At 37.0% G+C, this 27,165-nt stretch overlaps 1 protein-coding gene across 12 annotated transcripts in view; it reads left to right on the top strand.

The window, feature by feature from the left end:
* Positions 1-27,165, top strand: part of ptprub (protein tyrosine phosphatase receptor type Ub) — a 212,817-nt gene that overhangs the window by 82,170 nt on the left and 103,482 nt on the right. For all 12 annotated transcript variants that reach the window (XM_082149538.1, XM_082149543.1, XM_082149544.1 and 9 more), the window contains exon 3: positions 25,627-25,898. In XM_082149538.1, coding sequence (XP_082005664.1) covers positions 25,627-25,898 — 272 coding nt within the window. The remainder of the gene's footprint in view (positions 1-25,626; positions 25,899-27,165) is intronic.

Below are 27,165 nucleotides of genomic sequence, written 5' to 3' on the forward strand. Positions count from 1 at the left end.
GTTTTACTTGTCAAGTAAATTTAAGGATGTTTGGCAATTTTTACTGAAAAATTAGGCAGAAATGCTGATTAAGAAAATATCTAACCGATATCCCATCCTTTAGCTAACACAATAAAACGTGCTGATCTTGTAGTGGTAATTGAATTAGCCGTAGATCAACAGAAACAGATATGAGAGCGTATTCCTCATTACATATCATTGCCGGTTTCAGCTGCCTTAGTCTATTTTTGACTGTAGAGGTGTTATAGAGTGGCTTTGTTATCTTTGCTGACGATTAGACTGCAAGATAACCAGGATTTATTGGCCCAGTAAGGATAACAATTCATTACTAGACGAGAACTGCAGTAATCCTATTTCCACAGGCCGTAATTGGGTCTCAACACCCCCCTTCCCGCCACCAACACCGTCGTCACCTAAACTAGCAACCATCGGCACTACCTTGAAAAGTGGTAGAGAAATCTTTCAAAGTAAATTCGAGATGAAGTTTAAAGAAATCCCCATGTATCATGCGTTTGTGCAAAATGAAGTGAGGAAAAGACGGCTAGACTGGGACCTTGATGAGGATACACACAAGCTCTTGTGTACCACAGTGACACTGCGCTGCAGAGAGCAGTCTGCCTTTGTTTTAAAGCGCGAAGCTTAACAGGCTCACCGGTTCAAAGACTTTTCCTTTATTGCCTCCGCCTGTTTGCCTGCTGCCATTCTGCTTTCTGTCTCACATGGGCGTATTCACACTAACTGCTTTTTACTTCTGTTCTGTTGTTCTCTGTATGGCAACCCACACTCAATCTCTCCGCAACCATATGCTTGTTCAAAAAAAGAATAGCACTTAACGCTGTCTAGTATAGGCTATTACATGATTACATGCATTGAAAGCACGGGCCACTTATTATTCACGGAGGTAGGCTTCAGACATGAATGTAATATCCTGTTCCCTTCTTTTTGGGCCACGTAGACTGTAGTGTGCCAATGATTTGATGTGGTATTCCTGGTGAAAACTAAATAAAGGCTCAGTTCTTAGCACACAATTTCTCAATAAGCACTTTAAAATGCAGTAATGCAGTAACAGGGGTGTTAAAACTGGGCTCTGGTGAAGAGTTCAGAGAAATATAAGTGATTTTGTGAAAAATCGAATGCAATTTTACATTAAAGTTTCATACTGTTTTCTGGTTGGAAATCATAATCATTAATTATTTGAAAGGCACCATACAAAAACGATTATTTATATATAATATTATATAAACATTATTATTATTTTATTCGGTCGACTATTTCTAGAGAATATTTTATACATATTTAGAATATTTACAGTCTGAATGGGTCTTCATTCATACGGTCGGTGAGGTTTTTTATTGCTTTTCAAAGAAGTCTCTTATGCTCAGCAAGGCTGCATTTATTTGATAAAAAATACAGTAATATTGTGAATTATTTTAAGGATTTTAAATAACTGTTTTTCATTTTAATATATTTTAATGCCATTTATATCTGTGATGGTAAATCTGAATTTTCAGCAGCCAAATCCGAATTTTACTCCAGTCTTCAGTTTCATATGATCCTCCAGAAATCATTCTAATCAAATAATTTAAGAAACATTTCATGTTATTATCAATGTTAAAATGCAATAAATTAAATATTTTATGAAGTGGGTCCCTCGCAAAGGTGTCATCATATTTGGGGGCCCATGGCATTAAAAAGTTAGAAAACTCCTGCTTTAGAAGACAGCACAGCTTTGTGTATAATACTGTACGTTATGTCTTACTGCAATCACCTTTAAGTTGATGTTTCTTTTCAATTTCATCTCAATTTTCCTAATTATTGGAATTCCATAGTTCTGCCTCAGCAATAATAAGGGCCAAAAAGCTCTTAAAAAGCCTATTTCACAAAAATAGCTAATTTCACATTTTCCTCTGGCTGCTAGCATACTGTATGTTTAGATACTCCCCTTCAAGCCTGCCGTCTTAGCAAGATTCATTTTGTGATAAGCTAATAAAACGTATCCTCAAAATGTGTTAAAACAGGAAGCTTAACCCGCTAAAGGCTACATCAAGGAAAAACATTATTGGCACTTTGTAGGGTAAATTAGGGTGTAGGAGGGGAAGAAACATTATGCTTTAGGGATTGTGGAAATACTCTGATGTAAGGAATGACTCTCCTGCTCTTCAATGACCCTATTTCCATATCCATGTGGAAGAGCTATTGTCAGTATAGGACACAATCACGCTTCCACATATGAGGTTCAAATTAAACAGCTCCATCTCGAGCCTCTGGGAGCACTGGAGTCATCATCGGCTTGTTTGTGGCTTGACAAGTGAACTCTAGCTTGCATTAAACGTTCTCGTGACATTTTAAATGTGGGCTGTTCTGAGTCATACCTTTTAGAAACAAATACCTCCATCACGTCGTAATTGTTTTTTTAGGTTTTTTTTTATCTCTTTGCAGGTTCAGACATTTGATCTGCTGTAACTAGCAAGTATAAAAGCACTCGCTTGCGTTCTGTCATCATAACAGAAACAATGAGCTGAAATCTTGGCTTGATAAGTGAGAGAGGGAAGCTTTAAATGGGAGAAATCTTCTAAAGCGGAGAGCTGTGTGTGTCATTAGCCTCTATTGCATTACAGATTTGTGCAAAACTTTTGCGATATTTTCTAAATGTCAAAAAAAAAACAAAAAAAACTATTGCGAAATGACGGCGTTTCCATTAACCGAATTATGTGACTAAAATTTCATTCGTTCCAAAAATCATGACAACGGATGCTGATAGGTTTACTTATATCCCAGCCACCACACTAGTCATAATCTTTAATTGAAAAGCAAGTGTTTCTGGGTGTTTCTCCTCCTTATCTGCTTCGAAGTCTTGATAAATTGTGGCATTTCTTTGTTGTTTAGAATCCAGTATTCCCGTTATTCTTTTGTCTTTAATGAGTTTAATAAAGAACTCTCATCTTTTGGCCAAACATACCGCGGCATCTTTAAAGAATGATTGACTTTTACGTACACCAGGTGACCTGTAAATGCAGTTTTGCAAAATTTTCCTTATTCAAATTGCCACATGCGAGTGTGAACTTTTTTGCCATATATAGGGTGTTTTTGCAAAATTGACGTTTCCATTGGGCGTATTGAAAGTTTTCGTATTCGCTTTCCATTGTATTCCATTATATTCCATGTATTCCACCGTATTCCATTGAAAGTTTCCATTGGGCGTATTTTCAATTCTCAATTTCAATTTGCGCAATTTGAAGGGTAATGGAAACACGTCTAATGTGTTCTACATTTGCATCTCTTGATATTAGCGGATATCTCTTCCTACAGTGTTGGAGAGTAAATAACTAATAGTTGTGAATGTTTACTAACTATATTTTCAAGTAGTGTGACAGTTGTTAAGCTGTTTAAAAAAAAAAAAAAGTCACATTGTTCTGCACTGAATATGCAGCTTTAGTTTAAAGCCAAGTGAAATGAATTAGTTATTTCAGCTGGTTCATGTAAATGAATCAGTTCAACAACAATTCACTGTTCCATTTGAGTTCCTGATCAGAAGTTGAATTTTATGCCATTATTTATTTATGTAGTGAAATCTATAGTAATTTTTTTTGCCATTGTTTTTTTTTAAATGGTTTTATTACTTGTATTTAGCGAAAATGTATGTTTACATTTAATGCTGACACTCCAATTAAGATCCTCATTGTTTTGTAAAAGATAAATGTAAATTGTAAAAATTAAGTAGATTGTCAGGTAATTCAATATTTTAAAACAAAATTGCTCCCTTAAAGCTAAAGTGTGTTAATGCTTTTTTATAAAGGAGTGGATGAAGAACATGAGGTTTCTCAAATGGAGAAAACATCCAGAACAAAACACTCACAACTATACCAGTTTAATATGCATAAACCATTTGTTGGCTGATTTCCCTAAGAAGTGTAAAAAACTCTCCCTGTGGCGTTTTCATAACATTTGAGAATCCCGACCTGCCCAGCATAGCAACACTGGCTTAACCAATGGTGTGAGATTGGGGCGGGGCTATCTATTTGACTGGCCAATGGGAGATGGGGACTGTTTGGGAAACCAATTTGAAAACAATCAATAATACGTTTGTTTTGTTACATATTGTAACTTCACTGTTTTTTTGTTGTTTTTTTTGCATCTTTTAGTTAGTACCTTTACTGTAACTACTAAATTACTTTAAGTAGCTTGTAGTTTGTGTGAAAGATGAGACAAACTGGAGTTTGGGTTAGAGCTTCACTTTTACACATTGTCTGGTCTGTTCTGATCATGTTGGTTGACTGTTATGTGGAGTGAAGCCGCGACAAATTTTCTGTCTCAGTGAGTAGTGCGTTGATGAAGCCAAGCTGCCATGATTGATGTTCCAAGACTGTCTCATCCATTTTTAGTGTGATGGAGAGAGTGTGTGGGGGGCAGGAGGAGACCAAACGAAAAGAGAAAGATGGTGGGAATAGAGAAGGGAAAGAGTTGGTCTGTCTGAATTTGCAAATGAATGTGGAGATGAACTCAGAAAAACTTTGGGTGAAACAATTTCAAATGTAGCCAGTTGGCTTATTGAAAAGGGATCCATAAAATATGTATGTATGTATGTGTGCGTATAGTCACTCATTCAGACTATGTATGTATGTGTGTGTATATATAGTCACTCATTCAGACAAACCAACAATTAGTCAACTAATCAGCCTCAAGAATTTCTGAAGTTTTTAATGAGTGTTTTAGCCTAATTTGTACTTTTCTATTAGTATTTGCTTCTATTTTTTATTTTTTAATTACTTTTTTTTACTTGAAACAAGACTGCACAAGACATTTAGATATTTAATTGGTTGCATCTTGAATATAAATACTTTTTGTCTTGATGCACTGGCAGTTTTTTTTTTTATTATAATTTTTTTAATACTTAATTTATATGTGATGTGATTTTTAACACATATTTTGTCTTCTGAATTACTGTCATAAGAAAAAAATACACTAATTTTTACACTAATATCCAGCCCAGCATCTTATGCAGTGTTGCTTCTTAGGAAGACTGATCTTGTTTCAAGGATTTTTAGGTATTTAACTGGAAAATTAGTGAAAATACTCATTAGGAGTAGCGTGTATAATTAAGCTGGGTTTAAATGACCTTGACTAGACATGTTTCTCAGGGCGGCGTTCACAAAAGATGCGGTCTTGCATTCAAAATAAGGAACATAATGCACGGGTCATGTGTTCAAAAGGTTTTACTTTTTATTTATTTAGTCGTGACGTTTGTGTATAGCTGTAGCCGGTGGTGTGTTTAAAAGGTTTCACCAATAGACCTAACAAACAGCTAATGTTAATTAGATCACTGCTGCCAAAAGTATTTAAATACTAAGATATATACAATAAAAAATCTAGGTAAACTAACCAACTTTCACTTACAGAAGAGTGAAACTTACTACATAACAGCATTTTAAGTCCCAGAATTCCACATTTCTTTGGCAGCGCAAGTGATTTTCCCTTTCGTCTCGTTTTCTTTGGAGAGCAGAATGGTAGTCAGGTGGATGTCAAGGCCTCAGACACAACACCCTCCTCTGGTATGCCCATGAAATGAGCTGCTTAACCACGGTGATGGAAAGAAAACATCTTGCTGTTTTGACTAGATGGTATGTTTGCCGTTTGAACGGCAGAAATGTGAAGTTTAGGGGCTTTTTGCTGCATTGTTTTTGTTTGTGTAAACAGAGGTCTCTCCGTTGTTGTTTCAGTAGCTGTAGAATTTAGTTAAAACAGCTAGTGACACAGACAAATCCCATCATGCTCTTGTATTTGAAGGTGACGGAAGACGAGTCGCCGGAGCGCGGTTGTTTATGGTAATGTTGGCGCATTATAGCTGCTGTGAGACTCAGTAACAGCACACTGAATTGTGGGATTTCGGTGACCCAATTATTTCGTTGCGCTGTGGGCGCCGAAGTAACTCAATATTATATGCTCAAGCAAACCTAGAGGAGGAAAAAAAAAAATCTATAAATCACATTCCCAGTGCATTTTGCATAAACCCACACTTTTCTAATAGAATATGTATGAGAGTCGAGCTCCATTGGAAAATGAAACCTGCATCTAATCGTCTGCCCAAGTTATTTCCTGCTTCAATATTAGCCAGCTTCTTATCTAGTCCAAGGCCTGGCGTGAGAGGATATGCTCTGCTTTCCCTCGCTCTTTCTCTCTCCTTTTCCCCCCGTTTTCCTCTAACTCACTCACTCCCTTGATCTCTCTCCTTCTGTCTTTCCTCCATCTCATTCTCTCTCTTTCTGTCCTCCATCTGGCTCTTTACCATCTTCTGTGGCAGATCTAAGACACGGCCTGAGCTCTCAAAAACCTCCTATGAGGCACAATCTGCCCAATTTCTGCTTAAAATGTCTGGTTTACACCATCATTTTTTTTTTGCTGGTAAGTGGTGTTTGGTGCTGGACTAGATGGTAGACCAGCATTTGCCTTTCTTTGTCTTTTACAGCAGAAAGGGAGAGAAAATTATTATATGCCTCTAAAATGTAAGATTTTGGTGCATAAATGCCCCGTATGAGTTTTTGTCTGATAGTTATATCATATGACATTAAGCAATATCACACTTGCAACAGCCTATCAATAAAATATGTGACCTGCTGATTTTATGTAAGAGTTCAACAAATAAGAAGTTAATATTGTGTTATAATTGAGATATTATATTGTCTGTTTTTGTTACCTATAAAGCCATAGCAGAGCGATTGTGCGTCTCCGAGGAACACAGCGTTTCTGAATGAATTCTTGTTTTGAACGAATTGGAGATACAATGATTCAATGGCCCATTCATAAAGAGAGCCATTTAATTAATTCCTGAATGAATCAGTTGTTTGAACAAATCGAATTAATAACTCAATGACTTACTCGTTTAGACATTTACCGCCACCTACTGGAAGTTGCAGTTTCTTATTTAGAGTATTTTTTCATTTAAAAAAATCATATTCCAAAATTAAAGGTATAGTTAAGTAGAAAATTGTTATAATTTGCTTACCCTCATGGCCGTTGTTGCCTAAATGTTTATGTGTAATAAATTCTATATTGAATCAAATCGAATATTTCTTTCTAAAGCTATACTTTTTAGTAATGTCTGCTTGACGCTTTTCTCATTTAACACAATACTGATTTTAAATGTATCCTTTAGGGGTAATTTCTCAGCCAAATTTGATGTACTATTAATTTGCAATTAATTAGATTAATTAATCACCACATTGTGTAATTAATTAATTCAAAAATGTAATCCCTTGACAGTATATATCTACAGAATGCCACACATAATCCAAAATAAGCCCTCCATATTTTACAATCTGCCCTTTCTACAGGCTTAGACGAAGTGCTATGTTTGCAAATTAAATTGTATTGATTATTTCAAAGCTCGAACATGGGAAGCAAAATGTCGTTGGAGTAAAGTGCTTCAGAGTAGAGGTGATGTTCTGTAGATTTATCATCCCTTCATAATGATAAGTGAAGGTGCTTGCGTATAGTTTTGCTGACAGCAGTGGATTGCTAATGGACCGAACACCACTGTAGTATTTTCCCACCAGAGACCCTCTCTCTGGGAGTCTGTATATCATGGTTTAAGTCATTGTCCAGATTCTCTTAAACCGCACCCAATACCTCTTTGCTTTGGGGGTATTTCCGTTCAATGCTAATTCATGTTTTAGTTCCATTTGATGTTTATGGTTTCTGGACTGAAGGCATATGGAACATATACCTTAAATAAGTCATTTAATACTTTGTTGATACTCAAAATGTTAAATAAAACTAGGAGATAAAGTGTTTAAATTGTGTAGAACTTTTAAAGAAGACTGTTTCTAGCGTTTACAACAATGCCTGTTTTGTGTTCCGCTAACTTTGATCTCATTCTTTCAGCGGTGATCGAGAGGTTACTGTAGGTGTTTCATGCTTTTGTTGCAGTGTTTTACCATTTGACACCCTAACAGAAGGAACTGCTTTTTCATAGAGAGCTTTGTGTAGCCCACTATGCCTAGACTTCCCTAATTAATTCCCATGAGGCTTCCATGGTCTCCGGCAGTAGTGGTGAGCAGCATCGTGCAAGAATAGGTGTGTGTGTGTGTGTGTGTGAGAGAGAGAGTTTTCCTTTGGTTTCATTTAATTACTTTTCGTAGTGTGTTTAAGGGATGGGACGGGTCAGCCTGGACATGCGAGTATTAAAGTGACAGTTCATCCAAAAAATAAAATAATGCCATAATTTACTCATGCTCATGTTGTTCCAAACCTGTATGACTTTCTTTATTCTGTGTAAATCAAATAAATAGTCTTCTCTAGCCAGATAATCTTTTCCACAGGAAAAAGTTAGTCATATGATATGGGTTTTGGAATGACATGAGGCTGAGTAAATTATGACAGAATATAATTTTTTTTCGTTAACTATTCCTTTTAGCTGCAGAGTGAGGTTCATTTTTAGTTTGATCTCTTGGCAAGTGTAGATCGCTAGACATGTAGCTCAGAAAGACCCACAAATAATTCACTGTACTTACAGCGTACAGAAACATCAGTTGAAACACCTTTTGCAAAACATCAGGGGAGGAGCAAGTTTCACTGCAAAAAAAAAAAAAAAAAATTCTTAATCAGTATTTTTGTCTTGTTTCAACATTTTCGAAACAACAAATGTACCTGAAAAGCTAAAGTGTAAAGATGTAGGACTTGTTTTCAGAGAATTTATCTTGAGTTATTTCTTACTCCATTGGTATTGTTTTTTCCCCCTCATTTTAAGCATAAACCTCAGTAAATTTATTCAGATTTATGTACAACAAGTAAATGAATGTTTGCCAATGGGATATAAAAAATAAACTTTGCTCAAGATGTATTGTATTCTCTAAAAACAAGTCTTACATCTTCACACAATTTTGTTTATCTAAAGTAAATTGATCTTGTTGGCTGTTTATATAGTTTATATACACACAGTATTTGATATTTATTTTATTTATTAATTATTATTGTTTAATTTATTAATCAGGATTTTATGCTGATATTTGTATTTGTCTTTATTGTTTTCCCATTAAAAACAAAACAAACAAAAAACTAGACTGCCAACAAGATCAATTTACTTTCATAGCAAAGAACTTTGTGTGAAGATGTAAAACTTGTTTCCAAAAAAAATTCATGGAGTTAAGTTTATTTGTATTATCCCATTGGCAGATTTTTTGCTTGTTTTATACATAAATCTGAATAATTTTGAGGTTTATGCTTAAAACAAGGAGAAAAAAAAACAAAAAAAAACAATGCCAATGGGGTATGAATTGAAATATACATCAAGATAACATCATCTTTTATTTGGAATAACATGCACTGGTATTTGTATAAATTTCATTTTTTATGCCACGTTAAGCACATTTCTGGTCACACATATAACTCATTAACATACAGGAGTGATTAATTGTTTATTAAAGACTTCAATGGATTTAGTGAGGTCAAGTAGACAACACAACAGTTGCTTTTGTTCCGCATCCTATATTTCACGAGTCGTCGTCTGAGCCTGTTTGTCTGGTCTCCAGCCCGGGCTCAAGGCTGAGAGTGCGCAGCCTGTCAGAATGATGAGTGTGTCTAATTGAGACGGAGCACTGCTGGCTGAGCCGAGGGATTGACAGTTAATCACAGACATGTTAAACTCTTCAGCACACGAAGAGCGCCTCCTCCTGCGCCGGCTCGTCTCTCCCGCTCACCTCCGCACCCCGCTATCTGCGGCCCGCCGCTATCTGCGTGAGATTTATGTCATCTTCGCGACAGCTCCTGGCATCCATCCATCAGGGTATAAAAGCCCCTCCGGTGGCGTTACGTATACCAAGCCCGCATGCTCAAACCACGTCAGTACCAGAACCAGACAGGCCATCTTCACATCACGCGTACACTCCCACATTTCTAAAGGCAATCGCTGCTTTGTTTCGCTATTATCAAATGTGCCAAAAATAGAAAATAAATCACTGTGTTCGACGGTTCAGTTTCTGCAGGACAATTTTAAACCCCTAAAATGCCACCTACTTTACGCAGGAATGCTTTTCTGAGTCTAAGGATTATTATTTTGGGTGAATGACAGCTCTATGGTTGAAGAGGTCTGGTTTTAATTGCTGACTGAAAACTAGGGAGACCGAAACAGCAAGCACACTAAAACTACTTTTAAATGATGTATGCCTCCACCCTTTGTCGTTTTATTTTCTCTCTCAAAGGCATAGGCGAGTGAAGAAACAGCAGCCAGCTATGTTAAAGGCTGCTTCTTGTTGAATGCCTTATTATGCTGATTTATCACTATCGATTTTAATTCCGCCAATAGTTGCCTCAAGCTACATAATTAAAATACTGCATTGCTGAGCCTCCACAGAGTCCCTCAAGACTGCAGATAACTTGTAAATTTGTGTGTTTTTTTCTTCAATAAATAATGCCTAGTGTGCATTCACAGGCCTAAAAGGGCAAAAAATGGATGGGCACTGGAACGGAACCGGGGCTTAGTATGGCGGTGCTTGGCGCAGTGGAACATGTCCCCTGACTTCAGGACCTGGAGCTTATATTTAGCACCTGAAGTGTCAGCGGCACTGTTGATGTCAGCCCAGATTTCGACCATACTTTTGGTTTCGAGCCCCAAGGGCTCTGGGAAAGGTGCACTTGGGATACCACTGTCAGAGAGGGTCAGCAAAAAAAAGCAGTTCCCATCCAGTGGCTTAGTTCTGACACACTCCCCGCAGTGCTGTTTTCCTCGTGGGTCCAAATAAACAGTCGCCTCAAATAGGGAAAGGGAAGTTTGGGAGTTTGCAAACCTTAACAAAGCTGCATTGCTCCTCATTTCTCTCCCTTGCCTATTACAGCGCTACAGCAGCAGAACAAGACCATTTGAGCTGTTATTTAAAGGTGAACCTTGTCATTTCTGCACTAAGTAGAATTGCAAAAACATCACTGTTTGCCGAACCGCATCTCCTCTTCCATTGCTCGGTTAAACAGAAAACACTAATTCATTCAAGAATGAAACAAGTGACTGCGGCTGCATCCGATACTGCATACTTGTAGTAGGTGAAAACTGTATGTGACAAAAGAAGTATGTCCAAGTTTCTCACAAAAGAGTAGGGAAAAAGTACCCAGATGACCTACTACTTCTGAGCCCATTCGTGTGATTGATTCATTCAAAAACACTGATTTATTCAGAGTTAAATCAAGTGACTGTCTTAATGAGTGAATCACTTGAATCATTCACTCATCTAATTCGTTCAAAGATGTATTTATTTTTCAATGGTTAAGCCAAAACATAAGATATTTAAAAATATAAGTTACTCAATATTAACTTTTTTTATTTTTATGGGACTGTTGTAAGATTTCTCTTACATTAACATTGAAAAAAAAATACAGGTTGTGTTGCTCTGTCTGAATGATTTTCCCTTTAGCTTTCTTCTACATTCATTAGATGAAATCTGATAAATGTGGTCTTTTGTAATTGAATTCAGGGTCTGGAGACATACAAAAAACACTTATGTCCCTCAGACAGGGAGTATATCGTGCGTGGTACACAAAAGCCTCGCATCCGTCCCCCTCCCCTCGATCGCAAGCTGACCAGAGGACGTTTCGAAAGGTCACTGCGTATAGACAGTTTCGGCGAAGCATGTTTTTCCCCAACGCCTTTGGCGACAGCTACCAAAGAGTCAGCGGCTCCTGATACGGGCTTATCTCCCAACCAGCTCCAGAGGGCACTGGTTACACTCGGTCCAGCCACGCTTCGGCTGTTTATCATTCCTTATCGTGGATGTGGTTTTGTTTTGTCTTCCATCACTCCGTTTCTTTCTCCTATAGCCTTTCAGAGAAGTTTCTCTCCCAGTCTCCAGCTCACCTGGAGCTTTCTTTGCATTTTCTCGTCCCCTGAGAGGCCGGGGTAATTGCGGCCCACCCCTCTCATTGCCGATTTAAAGAGCTGGAGCTCTGCCAGAGGATCCACCTGTGAAGCAGCGTGTTGTTTGGTTAAGGAGGTTTTGTTTGTCTCGAGAGGAACCGAGGGGCTGAATTGGGAATATGATTTTCAGTTGAATCCCTTTGAGGCAATGTACTTTTCAAGTCAAGTCTTCATTCTGTCATTGCTTGTTCTCAAACAGGAAATACATTTTTAATATGCTTCTGCTAACAGTTTAATAAAGGAAAACACTGCCAAACACTTTTCAAACTTGCTTCAAGATGTTTGCCTGGTTATATAACAGGACAAACATCAATTAATTATTTTTCCATCATTTACTGTAGCATAACATTTAGATAAGTGCAGCATTTTTCACAGAGGAAAACATTATTTACAAAATACAATCCACAACAGAACAGCCATCTTTTCTTGCTTTGAGCTTTTATTTAATTGACATATGATTTGATTCTATTTCTATTTGATTTTCTGTCTACTTAAACCATGTATTTTTGGTCAGTTTTTACTTTCATTTGGTGTTTATGCAAGTATTAATACTGATCTTTTAAACTATATATATATATATATATATATATATATATATTTTATGAAATATTTTATATTTGAAGGAAGGAAAGGGGCAATTAAGAATAATTCGATACAATACCTAAGTTTTGATCATTCAAACGTCCAACACAACAGAATATAACATTTGTAATGCTGATTAGTTAAATACCTTCTTTTAACCTGCGTTAAAGACGTTTAATAGCATTAAACACATTTCATTAATCTCATTAGTTGTGTCTTAATGTTGGCAGCATGCATCCTACCCAGCTCTACCCACCCAGTAAACTAGTTACTGTATACAGTAGGGCTGGGAGAAAAAATTGATTCACCTATAGCTATCGCTATTTTACGATTCTAAATTTTTTTTTATTCCAGAATCGATATTAATTCAAATTCAGTTGCTTTATTTGTGTCCTTGTTTGTAGATGAGGTTGACAGAAGTTTGACACTTTGGTTCCAACAGAGGATGAAATATAGACTGGGTAAACCCAGCCCGATCTGCCGGCCATTTGATTTTGCCTTGCAGCTCAGACTGGAAACATTCTTCTATCCTGCTTCCGTTACAAATTTTCGGGGACCAATCACAAACTGGCTTATCCACCTGGCGCACTATTGACGGGTTTAATCCAATCCAATTCCTTTTAACCTCTCGACGATGCTCAATGGCTTCTTTAGTTTAGCAAACAAATCGCTCGAGTGAGTGTAAATACCACTCACTTTCATGTTTTGTTTTTTTGTTGCACAACCTGCAAAAATCACTCAAGGCCATTGCTTCTTCTGCAAACCGCTGATCAGTGCTCCAAACCAACACGTTTGTTGACACGTTTCCTGCCGCTGAGTTTTCGCTGCAAAGTACGTCACCTGGATCGTTGGTCTGATTGGTTGAAGGACTATCCAATTGCGTACAGAGTCATTTAAACTATGCCCGTTGATCATGCCTCTTGTGCAGTAGAAAATACCGAGCAGTCTCCCCAGACTAATGTTCAATCTTAAAAGATTGAGCTTGGTCTGGTGATAGCCAGACTAGATGAAATGTGTTGTTATGAGTGTTGAGTGATGTAAGAGACGTGAGACTGAAAGCACTGAAAAGCCCTCGCGCTACTCTTATGCTGAGAGAGAGATAAGACAGTAGAGCTGCACGATTCATCTTTAAAAGACTGTGATCTCGATTCAAACACCCACGCGATCTCTCAATTCGTCTGTCTATTCAACTTTGACAAAATCATATCGCAACTAGGGATGGGACGGTATGAAAATTTAATATCACGATAATAGTGACCAAAATAATCGCGATTATCAATATTATCACGGTTTTGTTAAAACGAGATGAAAGTGTTCAAAAAGAGTTGATGCTCACACTGAAGACATTTCAACAAGTTTTATATTTGAAAATCAACAAACAAAAAATAAAACAAGCAGCTCTATTCACTTTTTAAAGCATTTCCTTCCTTATAATGACGGTCGTCAATAGCAACGCATTATAAGACCGCGCACATGCATTGTAACGGCCACCTAGTGTTAAGTAGTGTTCATGACATGAATGTGGATGTGCCTTTAAGATAACTTCTTCTTCTATGGTGTACGTTATTGTATCAGAGAATGTCTAATAGGAAGAGAATTGGCACTCTCTGCTTACTTCCGGTTTCTGGACTGGCTGCAGTAACAAGTCTCTGTCCATGCGGGGGCGCTCGCAGGCGAGTGCAGAATGAATGGAGGTCTATGGCGAAAACCCCTCAAAATCCACTTTTCTCAGGATATAATTTTTTGTCTAGTAATTTTATTGTTGTATTCGAAAGGAGATGCAAAGAAATTACACATTGCTGGGTGTTAGATTTTTTAGAGTCACTTATTTGGTTTAAAAAGTCTTTTAAAATGTCAATGACGTCAGAATGCTGACGTCATTAGCAGAATGCTAGCGTGTTATGGGCAACAACAACTCAAACTGTAAGAAATCGAAAAGAAATAAGTACTCGTTCATTCAACTTTCGACCTATAACCCATGTTGAACTTGCAAAACCTACAATAAAATCTGAGATTTCTCAACGGCAATCAGGTGAAAGAGACACATTTAGCCGTCTAGCCCCATAGACTCTCATTCAGTCTGCACTCGCCCGCGATCACCTCCAGTGGAATTCTAATGGAACTGCAACCAAGATCGATACAATGGGGCTAATAGGAAGTGCCAAGGCTCTCCGTAGACGGGCTCTGATTGTATGCATGCTGTTTTTATGTGAGCGCGCACGCACAGTGAGAGTGAGATTGATCACGCAAAGAGGAAGATGACCGCTCTACTGCTGACCGTTGTTTTATTATAATGTGTTTACTTTGATTTGTAGCATGTTTTAGAGTTTTCTTTTGCCTTTTAACATTCGCTCTTCGACATGTATGTGAAGAGTGTGCTTAACTGAGAGAAAACATCTATAAAAGTATCGTGGAACTAACGTTACCAGTTCATTTGCACTGTCTTGTATTCTTCATCTGGGCAGACTTCAAACTCTCTGACAGACGTTACACCATGTATCACAATGGACGCGCTCTCTCGTTTCATTCAAATACAACTTGCCGTCTTGTGTCTCCGTTTTTAATTGTATTGAAAATTAATAAATCAGAGTTGATTTATTGTTTACAGAGTTTGATAATATTGTTGTGATCATCTTGTCTGAACGATTGTTTTGTACGCTGTACATGATTTATAAAAAGGTAAGAAAACATTAATCCCAATTCAATGTCCCCGTAATTAGCCTATGTGGTAAAAAAAAAAAATCGGTGTAATAAGTGTATAATGAATATAAATTAGTAACCCTTAAATGTCACTCTTAATAGTCTTGTTTGAACTTGTTCGTTCGTTCGTCTTTGGCTAAGCCACTTGCTGCGAACTTTTCTTTGCGGAAGCCTCACGTTTATTGATATAAAATAGTTCAACTTAAAACAATATTTCATGCCCAATCATTTCCCAGACGTAGTTTTGGTATTGAGGTCAAAGTTAACTTGCCTTGCGTTCCCTATACAACAGTCGGTGATGGTCACACAAGACGACTCGGCAGATCTGAAGTTTCCCCATATTGCAGCGACTTTTTCTTGTGCATGTTCTGCTGACAGGGTGACCATCCTCGATAAGTTTCCCTCGGGACTTTTGTTAAAGCCAAAATATGACCACACATCAGAATTGGTTCTTTTAAAAGGCTGAACAATCTCCCGAGCACGGTCACTGCCTTCCGCAATTCCTTCTTGAATAAAAAAATAACATTGCGCCTGCGGCTGCGTCAGACTGTTGCTGGCTGAACAGGATCTAAAATCGCGATAATCAAACACGGTTTTAATGATAATAAAATTTTAAACGATATTACTAACCGTCAGTACATTTTATCGTGGTTTATCGTGAAACCGGTAATCGTCCCATCCCTAATCGCAACATTCAAAGCTGTGTTGGCGCTGCCGCTGACCCGGAGAGAGTTGTCATGAAACAGCAGTCTCTTCAACCTCATCATTATTTCTGTGATGCAATAGTTAAAATAATTATAGTAGTGCTTGGATAAAAGTTTAAAGTTCAAATATGAACACTGATGTCTACGATAGCGATCAAAATCAGTTTTTTGATAGAAAATAACGCATTTATCGATTACATTGCTTCTGTTAAAAATGTATTTGTTATTGAATCATTTATTCAAGAGAATGTAGTATTGTATGATGCTTCTGAAATAAAATTCTGAAAGATGTGATGATTTATTTTTGTAAATATGACTCATCTTATACATCATGTACAGTCTGTATAAGTGTATGATTTAACTTTTCCCGATGGTCTAGTGTTAAAAAACAATTGCAATATATTGCAATATCGAATCGCAATACTTGTAGAATTGCAATTCTTAAAAAATATCGCAATACATATCATATCGCCACCCAAGTATCGTGATAGTTTTGAATCGGGAGATAGGTGTAATTGGGTTGGCAGAGGAATCCCATAATAATTTTCACAGGCATGATGTAAAAGTTATTTTATGTTTTACATTATGATTAGTGGAATTAAATGACACTCAAACCTTCATTCAAAAGCCAGTGAATACATAAGGAACAATGAGACAAGATAAGAAAGCTGACAGAAACAAGCCAAGGTGACTAGAAATGTATTTATTAACATAGTGGAGCACAGGACAGGTCTGTAGACAACAAGTGATCTAAAATTCAAGAGAGAGACAGTGTGATGGGGAAGTCTGAATAGAGATTAGGTCACACTTTAGGTATTGTGTCACACCCAGGAGTAGAAAACCTGTCATGGGGCGCTGCGCTGAATTTCATGGGAGAGAGAAAATTGATTTTTTTTGCAACTGAGAAGGTTTCAAACTGTTAACAGCAGCTTTTAGGTATTTCTTTATTACTACACATGCTGTGTGTTTTTCTGCCATTGCACACTTGAAGCAGTAACGCAAAACACATACGTTGCTTTTGAAATAGATACCATTTGATTATATTAATAAAATGACTCAAATCGCATAACCAGCTGCATTTTTCCTCGAAATGGCCGGAAAAAAACTGCCTTGGGTCAAAGATTTATTTTTTACATGTTTTTACAAGTCCATGAGAGCAGGGAATTGAGATTTGTTGTGAAGACGGAGTTTGTTACAAATTGTGCATGACATGTATCGGTTGGAATTGTATTGGTGGTGATGAATGAATTTCATATTTGGCCTATTGGGGTAATTCCAAGAATTGGCTTTCTCATATTTTCATGCTCAGTGTACCACTACATTAAGAGGACCTGCGGTAATTGCATTTCAATACGAAAACTTGGCCGATTAATGAATGCTAATTAAATGTTTCCCCACTCAACTAATGAGACGTTTAATTTGATGACAAAAAGGCGTCATTTAATGAAATTTATGATGGAACATATTAGTGGGGTTACTTGCATTATAATCAAAATTAATACATTTTGATGCACATGATGTCAAATTGGAATTCTGTGTATAAACAGTTACATTGGGGGTAATGCATAGACGGACATTGTGTGAAGATATGGAAGAGTGTAAAAATAAAGGTACGTTATGTGTGTCGATACATCATATCGCTAGTCATTTGTCCGATATATCGATCCATATCGATGTATTGTTACTCCCCTACTAAAAATAATGGACTGTTGTAAGTGTTGAATGCTCTGCTTTATGCTTTCATTGTGTTTCCTAGTTTTCAAGTGCTCTAACAACTATTAAAAATATGTTAGAGACCGTAATTGTGAGTAATATTCACCACTACTTATTTTTTAATGTGTTGTATTTTTTAATGCACTGTTTGTCATTTCAAAAACATGTTTGAAGTGATGAAGGAATGTGATTACACAACAGGGTTTAAAATATTCATTTGAGATGAAATATTCATTTGTGTGTGTTAATTCCAGCACACACTCTCGCATAGTAATTGTGTCTTTAGGGGGAAAGACATCAGCGAATGTCAGCCGCATGGAAATGACATGAGACGTTACCATCAGGATTTTCTTCAGAAGCAGAATATGAATGATGAAGGATTTCAGTCCTTTTGCATAATTGCAAGTTGAATCTTTTTCAGAATTTATTCAGAAATACAGTAGAAATGGGAAATGAAATTAAAAAGAAAACCTTTGTCTCTTTTGGGGTTGTAAGTCAGAGAATATACCTTGATTAGTTGGTTTACCTGTTTGTACACTTTATATTGTTCTGTCATAGGTTGAGGTAAGAGGCATGATGACAGACCGCATAACCTGATCTTCTTTTGCTGTCCTCCTTCAAAAAGCATCCCCGAGTGTATGCGAAGAAAGAAAGCCAAGGCAGAATGCCTTACATTTCAGCTGACCTTTTGAGAAAGGCTGAAAGACATGGGAAGAAATGAGCACCGAGGCTATAAGAACAGGAGGAGCCTTAAAGACTTTAAGGAAGTGAGATGTGAGCACAACTACTTCTAAAATTGAAGTGGGAAGAGGACCTATTGAATTGATTCAACTATATTCAGAACTGCACCCCTTCACCTCTCTTTTTATTCTCAAACACGCCTTTGAAGCATTTTGATGTCAGAGGCGAACAAAGCCCAGCTGATGGGGTCAAATGGAGGAAAAAAAGATGCTCTTAAAAGTTCTGAGAAACAGGAAAAAAAGGGGGAAAAAAGGACAGTTCTGATTGCTGTGAATATGGTGCACTTTGGTGTTCCATGACTTTGAAAAAGTCATTAAATGCACAAAACCCATGCTTTTTGTTGTTGTTGTGATACCTATTAGTAATAGACAAACTAATATCTAACAAAATTAGCCTGGCCTGAAAAGCAGCTAGTTTAAAGCACATTAAATATGTGTATCTCTCCATACAGAAATTTAAAGTGATTTTTGTTTTCATGTTTGGACAAAGTATTGTGTCGACTGCATTCATCAAACTCAACCATTTAACCCTGTTACCCAAGTTATTGCTAGAAAAATTATCAAATGAAATTACGTAACTACAAGGAAACATTTTTGGTCAACATTTGGTTAAACTAGCTAGCCCTTACTCTATTTCATTTCATTTTTAAGTTTTAAGTGGCAAATTAACTGGATTGCAAAAATTTCAAACCTTATATAAAATGAAAGGACAATTAAACATCTCATATAATATTTAGTTTTTAAAGATTAAGAACCTCTTTTTCACAGACTATGCTCTACCTTATTCATGCAAAGTGCTGTTAACCCAGGTCTGTCCCTGCTTCTCTGACTTTATATCTCTTCTTTTCTGTTTCTAATAATCTTCTTGTTTTCCATTCCACCTTTATCTGCCCTCCCTTCCTGTTTTTGCCTCTCATTCCTCTGACTGTTTCAGGCCTCAACTTTTGAGTTCTCTAACTTTTTTGTGATTGCATCTTTCAGCCTTTCTCTTGTCCACCTCAACGCTGTCCTTGGTTCTTGACTCGCTCTCTCTCCTGTTTTCTCGGAGATAGCATCTCGGTTAGCTGGCGAGTGGCTGTTCTCCTGCGCTGCACCGTTTGAATGACGATGGGCTCAATCACTTCAAATCTTGTTATGTATGTTCCTGTGCCCTTGGGAAGGGTTAGCAGCGAATGGATGGGACTTTATCAGATTTCACCAGCCTTGGAGGCATAATTCACCAAAGGTCACCTTATGTTTGATATTTCTAGTTTATGTGAACAGTATGTCTGTGCCGGTGTGTAACGGTGGCTTCAGGATGAGGTGAGTAGTCAAAGGTTAACCTGTGACGCTTTCAGTGTAAATATCAAAATGGCAAGAGGGACGTCTGACCTTATTGAACGGATCAGCAGGAGGTTCTTTGCTCTTCCTGACGAGTTCACATCAGAAATGCCCTAAAAGTACACAAAGCTTTGTTTTGGCACAGTACCTTAGTGCTTTTTCAGTCTTGGTTCGTTTATATATTTTTCCTTTGCCGTGTGTATTGTTTGTTATGTCTAACATTGTATATTTCATCATTCCAGTGTTAATGGAATTCACACAATCCATTTTGCAAGAAAGAAAAAGGTTGAAGGAGAAAAATAGACATTGAAGGTTAGAAGTTCACATCGTTCATAATGGAGAAAGAAGACAACGCTCTCTTAGACTTGACGCTGACTGACAGTGATTAGGGTGACTCGGTTTTACACAGAACAATTGCTAACCTGGAGTCATGCTAGGTAATAAAACTTTGGGTCATTTTCAAGGATATCATTGAATATGTATGATCTCTAATGCATGGAATGATATATGATGTCTATCTCTAATACAACGAGGAGCTTGATCCATTACTGCTTACGTTTCCCTAGACTTAGTTGAAACACAGTGGGAATGTTTTATGAATGCCACAAATTACTGTGAACCGTGGAATCGTCTTTACAAGAGTATTTTATTGACTGCTCTTGAGAGTAGCTTTGTAAACCCAATTAACCTTTGAACAATCACCAGAAACATTTTCTTTTTGAGCAATAAGACAGAATCAGTTTACTTAATTACTGACACACTGAACATTTCTAACAGTAATCATTTTATAAATCAAATTATCTCAGCTCGAATGAGCTTTTCTTGTGTGTTCAGCCTCGCTCGTCACCTTTATTTTAGCACCTGATATTGACAGGTAATAGGATCGAGTTTTTGGACGAATTAACTCAACGACAGTAATAGACTCAAAGTGAGGACAAAAACCTAATCATAAGGCATTTGTAAGACCTGTTGTTATCAGAAAGTTTCTTCAGAGAAAAGTTCTCTAAAAATTTACAGGTTTAAAATTATATGCGTTTTCACTGAACTAATGTATCACCGTGTTACACGTAGTTATGGATCTCTAATGAAACTATACAGGAGGTTAGAGGCTGCTGATAGAGGCTGTAAGGACACAATTCTGGGAAGGAACAAAAAGCATATTTTTTGCCTTGACAGTCATTTAAAACAACAAAATAACAATGTAAATTGTGATTTAAAAAAAATGTATTATTCATGAATAAATTTTTGCCTGTGAGTGATATATACAGTGTACAATTGTGTAGCACTGGAATATACATAAACATACATTTATCACACCATTTCCAAAATTCTAGCTTCACATTTCTTCTTTATGCCTCTGGTACACTTGTAAGTCCCTTACATATTTTTTTGTTGTTTTTACAAACTGAGGGACAAGCCAAAATAATTTTCTGTGCCACAGATGCTGTCGATAAAGCTCGTAATTATCCCGAAAAAAATCCTTTAATGCTCATGGTTTAAGGGAAATTAAATATTGAATAATCAACATTTTAGTCCTCTGGGAGAAATTGTGGCAGCCGCCCTGGCTTTTCTGAGGTTTCAGGCTGGCTCTGAGAGATTGGATTCTGATCTGAAAGCAGGAGAAGATGGCGAGAAGCAAAATGTCAGCACCAATATATTGTGCTTTGCCCCACTCCCACCTGTGAGAAAGAGAGGGACAGGGTGCCAGCGCTCTCAGATGGGTTCTGGGGCCTCTGGCTGAGATATATGGTCAGCTCTGTTGTTTGGGTTCAGATTCAATATGATATGATGAAGCACAGACTCTCCGCTGTGAATTCAATCAGTGCCTCCTTGAGAGAGTTCTGGAGTGTGCTCTCAAATGTCGCCATGTGTTTTCCACTGTTTTAGTGGAAGCTTTTTTGAATGTGCTGGTTGCACTATAATAAAGCAATATGAATACATCTATTTGGCTGTCTGGTTTTGTCTGTTCAATCAGTACATCTTTCAAAATATCACATTATCTGTAAATGTATTCATGTACATTTCTGTTTTGGTTCAGATGCAGAAATGTTTTAGAAGATTGTTAGCCAGACATTATATTCACAATCTTTGTATTAGTGGTGGTGGGGATTTTTATGCCAGTAGGTGGCAGCAAGTAAATGTCTTTATGAGCGAGTCATTGAGTCATTTATTTAAATGATTCATTCAAAAACGCAGATTAATTCAGGAGCGAAGCTGCTGCTCGTTGCACGGAGACTTGTTTTTGAAAGTATTTTTAAGAAGTAACTAGATAAGGCAGTTTGGGGTGTGTGTGTGTGCACTGCAGTGTACGTTGTAGAACAAAACATCAAAGAATCGTCAAGTTATGTTCACCACAGGCTTTATTTTACTCATAAATGTATAAACTCCATTATAAAACCCCATAGGAAAATAAAAAAGAAGTGCTGGGCAACGATTGATCGTGATTAATCACATCCAAAATAAACGTTTGTTTTTACATAATATGTGTACTGTGTTATTTTGTATATATATATAAATACACATGTATGTATATATTTAAGAAATATTTGCATGTATATGCTGTGTATATATATATATATATATATATATATATATATTTAAACATAATTTATATTATATATAAATATTGTATATATAAATAAAAAAAATCTTAAATATATACATGCATGTGTCATATATATATATATATATACAAAATAATTATACACAGTACACACATATTATGTAAACACAAACTTTTATTTTGGATGCAATTAATTGTGATTAATCGTTACCCAGCACTAATAAAAAAATATGCTATACTATATCCACTAGATAAAAAGCTCTAATAGTATTTGCTTCTAGTGTTGGACTTATATATGGATGTTGGACTTATTTTCTTGCTGTTTGATTTATTGTACATCCTTAATATATCAATTTGTCCAAATATCGGTCCATCTAGTTTATTCATTTGGCAGCAATTTAGCTACATCAGTATTGAGAGCTTTAATTAGCCATTTCATCAAAGTCAACAGCTTTACCTTCATGGGCTTGAGAAAATCAACAGTACCTCGTGAACGTCATAATTCCTTGCTTACAGTGACTCTCAACAGCTCCTCTGTGGGTTGAGGTGCATGTTTAATACAGCTAAATCACTCTTTATCTGTAGATTTAGCGGTGTTCCCTCCTTTTCCATCCTTCGTTTCTTCCTTGTGATGTGCTCTTCAGATGTCTCTAGAGTGCAATATGAAGAAGCCTTGAGAAATCTAATTAACCAGAATGCCTTGAGAGAGCAGGGCTTTTCACACACATGTACACCCAGACATACATAAATCAAGGGATGTCCTAGGTGCTTTGGCGAGGGCCTGGTCCCAGAGCCATTAGTTATTAGTTATGATCCTTTTTACAAGTTTTTTTTTTAAAGTGTGTGTACATGTGATTTTCAGACTTGAACATGTTGTGGTAAATTCTGCTTGAAATATGTGCTTATATCATTTAAAATAAATGCCATCTGATTTGATATTTTATTTAATACAATGGCATTCATACATTTTTATGTAAGGCTTACATTCAAATACTTTTTGCGGTCAGTATATATTTAAAAAGCTTTTATATTCAGTACATGATTGAAGAAAGTGTCCCCAACACAATGCCAGCTTTTGCCCACTGACTAGCTGATTTCTACCTGTCATGTCAACTTGAATGTAAAGTGTCTTTCTTTGCTAGGTACTGTAATTCATAGCTGTTGACCTTCAGCTTAGGAAAATTAGGTTGTCTTTTAATCAAGGTTTTGCTCTGTCAGACCACATAAAAACTCATTTGATACCAAGGCAACAAGGACAGTCTGGTCCGTTCTCGTATTTTTCATGTGAATCAACACAAAGACCTTGGGATGGAGTGACGGTTGAAAAGACAGAAAAACCATGGTTAGAAGTTCTTCCTCGTGTGCATGTATATGAATGGTTCATATGTAATTATTCACTCAGCCTCAATTTGCAAATGGAGCTCCTCACCCCAACGTCCCACCGTCCTCTGATTAATAACAAGCAGGCCGAATGTTGTTTTATGTGCTTGCATGCGAGATTGTGCTCAATTAAGGACGTTTGACTATATCAAATCTTGAGACTTCTTTAAACCTTTTATGTTAAAACATTACATGTTTGTATAATGGACATTGTATTATGTTCATGTATGTGATGGTGTGGATTTAAAAAAAAATATATAATGTGTATAATGTGAATGAAATATTATCGGACAAATTGTGAACTCGCAAGCTGCTTCAAGCTACTCTTTGGTCATTCTATAAAAAAAAAATCTTCAAACTGTCAGTGTGCTCACCTATCCTCATTTCTGTAATGTTCAAATATTCAGACCAATGTCTGGTGTGATGGTAATGACAGGAATATTGGTATTATGTAAAGAAAATTGTAAACTGTATATACACTAGGCTACCATTTAAAAGTTTGGTGTCTAAGAATTTGTTTCTGATGCTCATCAAGGCTGCATTTATTTGATGAAAGTAGTATTGTGAAATATTATGGCAACTTAAAATAATAATTCATCTTTTTTTATTATTTTTTTTAAGCTGTATTTTTAGCAGCCATGACTCCAGTCTTCAGTGTCACTTTCAGAAATTATTATTATTTATTCATGTTGAAAAACGTTGTGCTGCTTGATATTTGTGCTGCTTGAAAACAGCATTTATTTAAAATATAAATCTTTTGTAACATTATAAATATAGAATGGATCAACTTTAAAAAAAAATCAATTTAATGCATCATTGCTGAATAAAAGTATACATTTCTTTCAAAATAAATCTTACTGACCCAAATTTGTGAATGATAGTGTATATTTGTTCATAGAATAAACTGTTCATGTTAACAAAAAATATATAATCTATCCTTGAAAGCTAGAATGATTGTTAAAAAATGTTTTATTTTCATTAGAATGTTTTTTTTTATTTTTTTTATATCTATAATATTTTTTTGTCTTTAAAACCATCCTAGGGAACAGAAAAAATTACCCTAATTGAAGAGTCATATACAGTATGTATACATACAGTATTTGTGCCTGTTGCTATACCAACACCTCACAAATTTCTGTCTTTGTACAGAGAAATTTTGCATTTGTCACACTCCGCAGAGACAGAGAGCCTCGAGGCTAAAAAGAGCATGAAAGACATTTTAGTATTCCGTGCTGTGTGTTGTCTCTCTCTCTGTGTGCGCTGTATTGAGAGAGTAATGCCAAAATTGTCATCCTTTGTGAACTCACTGAAGGGAGAGATAGTCTGCGGAAAGAGACAAATAGACAAACAAGAGCTTTTGAAAAGTAGGAATGGGAAAACTACACAGAAGTTTCTGAGTAGGCTGTAATACAGCAGATATGCTCCGCAGAGAAACTGGATATTTATTTCCCCCTCAGTTTCTTTTATTCTCTCTGAGCTTAGTGTATATGTGCCTGTTTCTTTAAGCTGGAACACTCTAATATGCACTAAAGCTCTCCACAAATGTTTGCAGCCACACAAAGATATGAAATGTTTTCTTATTCAGTAAAAATATTTCATGTTCTTGCTTTCAGATTTCTGTTTTATACTATATTTTATGACCGAAACACAAAGTATGTTAAACAAATAGTTAAAAATAAAATCTGTCATAATTTACCCATCCTCATGTCAGTCCAAACCCGTATTACTTTTTTCCATCTTTCTTGAACATTAAAGCATTATTTCCCATATAACGAGAGCATACAGTGGATGTTAACCTCCACAAATGATAAAACGCAACATAAATGTATCATAAAACATGTTCATATGACCCGTGCGCTATAGGCTATTCCATGCCTTGTGAAGTGATATGATCGATTTGTGTTAGGAACCATATTAAATTTAGGACTATTTATTTTAATAGTTGATATTTGAGTGTGTTTGTTTGTATGTGATGGCTCTGACCTTTGGCTGATTCTTCCTTCTTGCTGTGTTGTCTTCCTCCTCAAGGCTCCTACATGATGGTCAACTCCTCCCAGCATGCAGCGGGGCAGAGGGCTCAGCTTCTGCTGCAGACGCTAAGCGAAAACGACACGCACTGCGTGCAGTTCAGCTACTTCCTGTACAGCAGAGATGGCCACAGCCCAGGGGCGCTGCGGGTTTATGTGCGGGTCAACGGTGGACCGCTTGGCATTCCCGTATGGAATGTCTCTGGCTCACGTGGACGACAGTGGCACCAGGTGGAACTGGCAGTCAGCACTTTCTGGCCAAATGAGTACCAGGTGAGCAACATTATGGTTTAGTGACTGTCTTTTATGGTTGGTTACACAAACTAGGACGTTTGTAAGTTATTCTTTCTGTCTGACATTGATTGATGTCGCATGCAGTATATTTATGGATGTGTTTAAATGCTTACTTTACAAAATGGAGGATGTTTTTGGTCACTAGATGAGGGTAATGGTACTCTCCAAAGATACTTTTAAGAATTTGTGTAAAAACCATGCCCACTATCAAAGTATCAAAGTAACATGCAGCAAGTTACATCCTAGCAAGTCTAAACTGGTCATTAGCTATTACAATTTGTCATTAGAAAATACAATTTGGTCTTCAGTTGGTCTAAAGCCTGGAACACACCAAGCCGACGCAGACGAACTAGCGCTGATGAAAGCCGACTGTGTTGTCGCCTCGCGTCGGGGTAAAAAGCTGCACTTGAACACACCGAGAGAACTACAGCCGACTGTCAGCTAGAATGCGCGTTCTGCGCCTGCGTGTAAATGAGACAGCTGTCTATTTCTGCAGATATATTCGTCTATATTCGTCATTCAAAAAGGGAAACCGGCGCTGCCGGCTGCAGTTACACAAACCGTAAACAAAGCAGTGCGTGCTTACCGTTTTGAATATCAATCCTGCTAAACACTGTCTTTATTCCACTCCTCTCGTGTTAATATTGAAATATTCGCCAAGGAACACTCAGATAAGATGACATATCATTAGAACAGCCTTCTATCTGTACCGTTTTGACTTTGCTCACTATTTTGCTATTATTCTCGTGCACTGACTCGGTCACTAAGCTGAACAGCCAATCAGAGTTCCCTCTTTCACCGACGGCCCGACGCCGATTCAACATGTCGAATCGGCCGTTACAAAGCCAACGAGGACCAATTTCAGCCGACGGTGCGGAACACACTGAGAAGATTTAGTCGGCCGACGCACGGAAACTGCCCGACGGCCGACCGTCGGCTTGGTGTGTTCCAGGCTTAAGATGCTCATTAGATGGTACAAACCATAGATATCATATAATAAAGGCTAGATGTCTCGTGCGCGCTGCTGGCCAATGGAGGTCGACGTCCGCACGTGGCGGCCATCTTGCCACAGACAGCTCGCTCACTCGTAACATTGTGTTTTAATGGTGCATGTACTTTTAAATAACCATAACTTGCTAAATTTTCTACCGATTTTCAAACGGTTTGGTTTGTTATAAACGTCAGAGATGTAGTTATGACACTGCATACATATGAATAATTATAACATACATATTCAAGCATTCGG

The sequence above is a fragment of the Leuciscus leuciscus genome (assembly GCF_965113295.1).
Source record: "Leuciscus leuciscus genome assembly, chromosome: 20".
NCBI lineage: Eukaryota > Metazoa > Chordata > Actinopteri > Cypriniformes > Leuciscidae > Leuciscus > Leuciscus leuciscus.